The following is an 8,451-nucleotide window of genomic DNA, read 5'->3' as shown; positions in this document are numbered from 1 at the left end:
TCCAACCAACCGATACAGTCCACTGTCTCGAGGCCTGACATGGCTCAACCATGATGTACTCTACCAACGATTGCGCCAGAGTCGTCGTCGATAAGTGACCATTCTCTACGGCCGACTCTGGCGAGTAATTCTCCGTTTGTAGCACCGAACAATCGTGATGTCTCTCTGCAGCTCAGACCAGGTGTTATTCTCGCCACAGCGCTAGCCTCGCTCGTCTTGGACGATGGCTCTTTTCACGAGGTTAGGATGCTGTTGGATACTGGTTCAGAGCTGACGTTTGCTACAAATGACCTTGTGGGGAAGCTCGGCTTATCGGTATCTCCAGCTTTGCTACCGGTCGTTGGTATTAGTGGATCAAAGTCTTCATCTAATGGTTTTTCTCGATTTTCTCTCAAGTCTCTGTATTCAAGTAATCAGATTCTCATCAAGGCCTATGTACTCGATCATCTCACATCTTCATTGCCTTCGTTCACGGTCTCTCAAACTCAACATTGGGAGCATCTCAGAGGATTGGAGTTAGCTGATCCTGATTATCTGACGTCAAGACCTGTTGATCTTCTCATTGGCGCAGATTTCTTTGGATCGATTGTGGAGCCGCAGGTTATCAAGGGGCCGTCAGACTCCCCTATAGCGATGCTTACTCTCTTCGGGTGGGTGGTTCTCGGACCTACATCCGCAGTGATCCCCGCGGCAAGCTCAAATCACGTCTCTGTCAGCAATGAGGAACTTGGCGATCTTCTCACCTCGTTCTGGCAGCAGGAGGAAGTCTCTAAAACTGAAGGCAATGATGGTGTTCTCACGAAGGAAGAGGCAGATTGTGAGGAGTTCTTTCAGCGCACCCATGTTCGAGATCGCTCGGGGCGTTATGTTGTTCGACTGCCTCTTGCTCGTTCTCCGTCAGAGCTCGGTGATTCTCTAGGCCGCGCCAAGGCGTGTCTCTCGAGCCTGCTCAGGAGGTTGGGAAAGAATCAGAATTCTCTACAGCTTTACAGTGATTTTCTCAAGGAGTATGAAGAGTTGGGGCACATGGTGCGTGCTCCTGTTCTGCCTGCCTCATATGCTTCTCGGGTCTTGGGTTGTCAACCTGACGGGATGACCTTGGCACATGAAGCTTCGGCTTCAGGAGGGTTGAGGGTCCCGGAGGGGGGGCAATCATATCAGGGTCCCGGTCGGTGTTCGTCTCTCAGGCAATCTCACTCTTCTGCTCCTACATACTACTTTCCTCATCATTGCGTTCTCCGGGAAAGTAGTGAAACTACAAAGCTGAGAGTAGTGTTCAATGGCTCCAGTAAGACAAGCTCAGGGTTGTCTCTTAACGACATTCAGCATACTGGAGCCAAATTGCAAAAGGACATCTCTGACGTGCTTCTCTGGTCTCGACAGAGCAAGTACATCTTTATGACGGACATCACGAAGATGTTCCGTCAGATCAAGGTGCATCAGGAAGACTGGCCTCTTCAACAAATTTTGTGGCGCGATTCTCAGGGCCAGATCAGCACCTACCAGCTCACCACTGTCACCTACGGGACCAAGTCTGCTCCATTTCTCGCCTGTAGGGTTCTCGACCAGCTGGTCAAGGACGAGGGACAGCGATTCCCTCTGGCTATCTCACCGTTGACCAGTGGCAGATATGTGGATGATATCTGTGGTGGAGCCGAGAAGGAAGATGATCTCCATCTTGTAGCTCAGCAAGTGACGGAACTCTGCTGGGCCGGTGGATTTCCTCTAGCGAAGTGGCACTCGAATAGTCCGTCTCTACTTCGTTCTCTGACACCGGACGGTTTCTCTCAGAGTCTGAAGCCGCTAGAGGACTCCGTCACTAAGATCCTTGGTCTGAAATGGGATCCCAACACAGATCGATTGAAGTTCTCTATCCATCTCTCAGCCGACACGAAGACAACGAAGAGGATTATTCTGTCCGAGATTGCTCAACTCTTCGATCCTCTAGGATTGCTATCACCGGTGGTGATTCGTGCGAAAGCTCTACTCCAGCAACTCTGGTTGGAGAAAAAAGATTGGGATGATGAGTTGTCCCCGCATCTGGTCCAGAAATGGGCTCAATTTCGTGAAGAATTGTCTCAAGTGGAACAACTCTCGATCCCTCGTTGGCTGGGGTGTAGGAAGGAATCTCAGGTGGAAATCCATGGCTTCTCAGATGCGTCTCTACTAGCGATGTCTGCGGTGGTTTATTTGAAGGTGACGAGTGCGGATGGTGTTAGCATCTCTTTGGCTATTGCTAAAACCAAGGTGGCTCCTCTCAAGAAGCTCACCATTCCGCGTCTTGAGCTCAACGCCGCAGTCATTCTAGCCAAGCTCACAAGGTACGTTATTGTTCAGCTCAACCTTGGTACCGCTATGGTACATTTGTGGACAGACTCAGCTGTTGCTCTTGCGTGGATCTGTGCTCATCCTTCCAGGTGGAAGGAATATGTCCACAATAGAGTAGCCAGCATTCAGGAACTCGTGCAGGAAGCGAATTGGAGGTACGTCAGTGGGAAGGAGAATCCTGCTGATTGTGCATCTCGAGGCATTTCGGTAGCTCAACTCAATGCCCATCATTTGTGGTGGACGGGCCCAAAATGGCTACGCAAGGATTCTTCTCAATGGCCGAAAGGGAGCGCAAGATTGGACCCGTCAACAAATCTCGAGGAGAAGCCTGGGGTAACTCTAACTGCTTCTCTCGCGAGGTCAAGTCTCTGGGATCTTTGCACGCGATATTCCTCTCTCTACAAATTGTTGCGAATCACAGCAATTTGTCAAACGGTTGCAGGGAATATGATGCGGAAGTTGGGAAGGAAGAAGGCTGTTGTTGTCCCTGCAGTGTTTAGCCCTGAAAGCATCGAGGCAGCTCGGCTTTATTGGGTCAAGGCGACTCAAGCCTTTCATCTCCAAGCCGAGTGTGACATTATCTCTCACGGATTCCAACTGAAGAAGTCTCATCCGTTGACCAAGCTCACGGCCTTCATCGACCAACAGGGTGTTCTCAGAGTGGGCGGGCGTTTGAAGTTCTCAACTCTAGGACCAGAGAGTAGGCATCAGGCGATCATCCCTAAAGGTTCCGCGCTCGCAGAGCTTCTCATTAGGGACTCTCATCAGCGAACGCTGCATGGTGGAACTCAACTCACGTTGGCGCATCTCAGGAGGGCTTACTGGATTATTGGAGGTCGTCTACCAGTAAGATCCTTCATCCTCAAGTGCGTTGAATGTGCGCGTCATCGTGGGATTCGAGCTCAACAGCTGATGGGACAGCTTCCAGTGGCACGTCTTGTGTCGGATCGGGCTTTCTCTAACACTGGTGTGGATTATGCCGGACCAGTGTCGCTCAAGACGTGGAAGGGGCGTGGTCACAAGACCCAGAAGGGCTGGTTGGTGATTTTTGTGTGCATGGCCACGTCCGCTCTCCATCTGGAAGCTGTCACGGATTACTCTGCTGATGGGTTCATCGCGGCCTACAGGAGGTTCGTAAGTCGTCGAGGGTACTGCAGACATCTCTACAGTGATTGTGGCACTAACTTTCTCGGTGCTGACAAGGAGCTGAAGAAGCTGTTCTCTGCTGGCGCCAAGGAATTCCAGCATCTCTCTGCAGTATGTCTCAAGGATGGAACGCGGTGGTCGTTCAATCCTCCTGGAGCCCCTCATTTCGGAGGAAAATGGGAAGCAGCGGTAAAGTCGGTGAAGTATCATCTCGCTCGAACGGTTCGTGATACAACTCTCACGTTCGAGGAACTTTCGACGCTGCTGACCCAGATTGAAGCAGTTCTCAACTCCAGGCCTCTACAAGCGCTCTCGGAAGACCCTGATGACTTGTCCTGCTTAACCCCAGGGCATTTTCTCATTGGAGAAGCTCCAATAGCTCTTCCGGAGCCTTCTTTGGATCATCTCAACGTTGGACGGCTCTCTAGATGGCAACTGATTCAGCAGAGGCTGCAGTTCTTCTGGAAACAATGGTCTATAGGGTATCTGCAGCAGCTCCAGTCCATCTCCAAGTGGCATCATCCGTCCAACGAAGTCAAAGTCGGCAGCCTGGCACTTCTCTACGACGAGCGGTTCCCGCCATCGAAGTGGCCTCTTGCTCGTGTCACAGCTCTACATCCTGGGAAGGACGGTCTCTCCAGAGTTGTGACAATTAGGACCGCCTCGACGACGTTGACCAGGCCGATCTCCAAATTGGTTCTATTGCCGATCTTTACCAGTTAAAGCTGGTCTCACTCGACATGTTTAATTCTCTGCTTAGTGTTCTAGGTTCTCGAGTACTGCTCTACTCCTTCTGTCAGCAACGAGGTTCCTGACGGGGGGGAGAATGTTGAGGCAACAGCCTCATACTCGACAGGTCCAAGGGGTGGCAGCACTTCCTTGACTCGCTCTGCCTGACCGGCCGCGCTGCCATGTAGGTGCTCCAACCACGCACCGGTAGCGCTGACCTTCGTCTTCTCGAATCATTATTATTATTCACTCACAACGGTCGTTCTCTGTGCAGCGTCATTTTTTTGCTCTAAAACGGTTATCTCTAAACCGCGTGTGCATCTCAACATATCGTTTTTCTCTACCGTGTTTAACGGAAACAGTGTTTGCTCGCGGCTCTGATTTTGTGTATATTTCTCGACCCATATCTCAAATTGACTCGGAATAAACAGTTTTCCTTGTGACAAACTCAGCGTGTCTCGTGTCGCTCTCATTTCTCCAGAATCCCACTCCTTAACCCGCATCCGTGCTCCATCGGTTTTTTATTGTTAAATTCTCGCCGATACACTGTACAAATGACTGGCATACGAGAGACTGATTGATTGTTGAGCGATTGAATGAGAGATTGTATGACAAAGGAGGAGGGACCTCCATTTCCGGTCTCTGAGATCCTAGGGGAACTGATTGCCCGTTTTACAACTCCCAACAATCCCCTCCCCTACGGAATCCACCCGCTCTCCCAACCTCAATCCCCCCGCACACTCCCACTCCTCCATTCCACCACCATTCATCTTCTCTTTCTCTTCTCCTCAACTTCAACTTTCCACTCTTGGATCCATTTTTCCCCCTCACCGCTCTGATCCAATATCTCACACACTCTCTCCCAAGTGGTCCTGAACTGTTCATCCTCTCCCACACACTCTTCCATCACATGCACCCATGTCTCATCCTTTCCCCTGCACTTCCTACATCTCCTTCCCTCCTGCCCATCCCAAGATTTCTCCCCTCTCAACTCTTGACTAACCCTGAACCTCGCCACCCTACTCCATCTCTCCTCTCCCCAACCCCTCTCTAAGTACCTCGGTATACCTTCCACTGCCACTCCTTTGTAGTACTTGATTGACCCTAACATCATTATCCTTTCCCCCCTTTCCCTCTCTTGCATTTCCCTATCCATCTTTTCTACCTGTGCAAACGTCTCCTTCTCTGCCTCACCGCCTGCTCTTTCCGCCTCCTTCGCCACTAGGCCTCTTTCACTTCTGAACCTCCTCCTTCCTTCTTCCCAATTCGACACCTCTCTCTTACTCTCCCTCCCTTCCATCTCCCTCAGACACAACCTAACTAGCTCGCTCCCTTCCCCCTTTCTCAATTTCTCCTCAAACCTCCACGCCCTCCCCGCAGCCCTCAATCTTAACTTATCTCTTTTCAACTCCTCCCTTATCAAATATCCCGCTACTCCTCTCCCCACCCCGAAAACCCATCTCATATACCTTTCCTGCATGCTCTTTATGCCCTTTCGCTCCACCCAACCCTATATTTCCGAACCATACCCCATGACCGACCACACCAGTGAGTCAAACAGCCATAACCTCCTCTTCCAGTCCTCCTTAAACCTTCTTTTACCTATTCCCCATACCTGCCCCATTAATTTCCCTGCCTTTCCTATCCTATTATTTATCTGACTCTCTTGTCCCCCATTACTTTGCAATTTATAACCCAAGTAGTAGAACTTTTTCACTTCCTCAACCTCCCTCTCCACCAACTTCCAAATCTCTTTCTTCACTCTACCCCTCCCTCCTCCTCTCCTGAACACGATGACCTTCGACTTATCCACGTGTATCACCAAATCCCTCGCCGCAATATATTCCCCCATAAACCTCATGACCATCCTCATTCCTGCCTCATCCTTCGCCAGAATCACCATATCGTCCGCATACGCTAACGAGAATACCTTCTTCGCTCCCAATTCCACCCCGCCTTTCCCCTTCCCGCTCAATTCTTCTTCCAAGTCCGCCAACAAACTGTTGAACTGAATTGGGCTTAGTGGACACCCCTGTTTTACGCCCCTGGCCTTCCAAAATTTCTCTGATACCTTATCCCCCACCCTCACTTTGCTCGCCGTTTCCCTGTAAATCTCCTTTACCCTTTCCACTAATCCCTCTGATACCCCGCTCTTCAGCATGGTCCTCCAAAGCACGCTCCTGTTGACCGAGTCAAACGCTGCTTTCAGGTCGACGAAGAAAGCGAGCAGTTTACCTCCCTTTTCCGCCAGCTGCCTATTGACCAAGTAGTACAGCACATAGATATTATCTATGGTCCCCATCCCTCTCCTGAACCCAGTCTGATTATCCAGAACCATCCCTTTCTTCTCCACTTCCTCTTCGACTCTCCTCGTCAGGACTGCCGCATATACTTTATAGAGAGTTTGCATCAGTGTAACTCCTCTATAATCCTCCATTCTCTTCCCTTCCCCTTTTTTCAAAATCGGAGCTAACAGTCCCTCTTTCCACTCCTCTGGCCAACCCTCGCCCCTCCATACCCCGTCACATATTCGCCAAGCTCCCCTCTTTGTTCCCTCCACTCCTTCCTTCCACACCTCATTTTCTATTTCATCTTCTCCTGCTGCTTTTCCACCCTTTAACTTCGTTATCGCCTCCTCTACCTCCTTGAACGACAGTCCCTCCTCAACTTCTCCCGCTATCCTTCTTCTTCCTTCACCTACTACCCTCCCTTCCGCCCCTCCCAGCAACCTCATAAAATAACCCTCCCATTAATTTACCTTTCTTGTGCACCTTCTTCGCCGTTTTTACCTTCCATCTATACCCATCTGGCAACCTCGACCTCACTGTATCCTATCCTTTTTTGCTTATCCATGTCTCCGAAAACACCATCACATCCCAATTACTCAGTTCCTTCCAAAAACCCCTATCTTTATTCGTCAAACCCGATACGTTCCAAAACGCCACCTTCCAAATCCCCTCTTCGTTCTCCTCCCAACTAACTTCCCTCACTGAGTTACCTCCATTTCTTCCACCATCGACTTGTTCTGCTCCTGCATTCCTACTTCCCCCCCTACTACTTTCACCTGCTGTCCTCCCCCCTTCTCTTCTGAAAAACCGCTTCGCCCCTACCCCCACCCCCGTGCTACTCAATCCTTATTTCCACTGTACTCCCTTTGCATTCCACAAACCTCCCATTACGTCATCCCATTTCCACAGCTCATCATCAATCCATATTTTTCCCCTTCCTGTCCCTACTACCTTATTTAGCCTTCTTTCTATCTCTTCCAATTGAAGATTGAATTGGAAATAGAGAAGGTCTATTTCCAATTGAATCTTCCTCTCTTCATGAGTTAAGTCACTTACCATTCTCTCCCACCTTCCCTTCAACTTTTTCCTGCATTCCATAACTCTTCCCCTCTGCTCTTCATTCTCGAAACCTATTAACACTGAACTAGCCCCAAATCTATCCGTTCCCCCAATTTTGCGTACCCATTTTATGTTTGCCTCTACTTCCAGTACATTCTCGATCCGCTCCTCCACCTCCCTCCTCCCGTCCCCCTCTCCTACCATTATTTTCCTGATTATCAAATTCTTTTTTCTTCTCTCCCTCTCTAGCTTCTCCACCCTTCTTTCCAACTCCCTTAATCTTTCTTCTACCTGTGGATTCGCTTGTCCGCCGCCCCCGGTACCCCCCTTATCCTTGCTTCCTCGTGCCTTTAACTCCCGACTGCTTTCTCTAACTGAACTATCTTCTCGTTCTTTTCCAGCTCTACCATCCTCCTAGCATTCTCTTCCTCAGCCTTCCTTCTCTCCTTCTCCGATTCCAGTGACGGTTTCTTCTTGTCACCCATCTTCTCCCATATTTTCTTCTTTTCCTTACCCCACTTTTCCTCCCACTTCTCTATGCTCTCCTTAACCTTCTTAACCTCCTCCCTCGTCGCCCCACTGTCCTCTTTCACGTCCTTGAGCCTTTCAAACGTTTCAAATCTGAAAGACTCCATTGTCCTTACCAGCATTTCTATTGCACTCTCTTGCCCTTTTTTCCTTATCTTGCTTCTATCACCTCTACCCAATGAATCCGCCGAATCCGAGCTTCTCATCCTCTTCTCACTATCCTCTGCCGTTCTTTTCTCCCCTTCCTTTCTTTCTCTCACCCTTTTCCTATCCTTCTCCCCCCTGTCAACGCTACCTCTCTACGTTTCCTCAGGTTATTCCTCAGCTTCGCTTCCGCCTCGCTCATTCTTCCCCTCCTCCTCACTTTCAACCT

At 49.9% G+C, this 8,451-nt stretch overlaps 1 protein-coding gene across 1 annotated transcript; it reads left to right on the top strand.

Moving 5' to 3' along the window:
• Window positions 1-246: 246 nt before the first annotated feature.
• On the top strand, window positions 247-4,197 carry LOC107040838. The gene has a single exon (XM_015261101.1). It carries the CDS (start codon window positions 247-249, stop codon window positions 4,195-4,197), a length of 3,951 nt encoding a protein of 1,316 aa, XP_015116587.1.
• The last annotated feature ends 4,254 nt before the right edge of the window (window positions 4,198-8,451 follow it).

Source organism: Diachasma alloeum, unplaced genomic scaffold (assembly GCF_001412515.2).
Source record: "Diachasma alloeum isolate Michigan unplaced genomic scaffold, Dall2.0 Dall_scaffold_00345, whole genome shotgun sequence".
Lineage (NCBI taxonomy): Eukaryota > Metazoa > Arthropoda > Insecta > Hymenoptera > Braconidae > Diachasma > Diachasma alloeum.
The sequence above is the reverse complement of the archived record's forward strand: the minus strand, read 5'-3'. Positions and strand labels throughout refer to the sequence as shown.

What these genes read in the sequence shown, in the direction of transcription:
- LOC107040838 (XM_015261101.1), top strand. Translation starts at nt 247, where the DNA reads ATGCTGTTGGATACTGGTTCAGAGCTGACGTTTGCTACAAATGACCTT.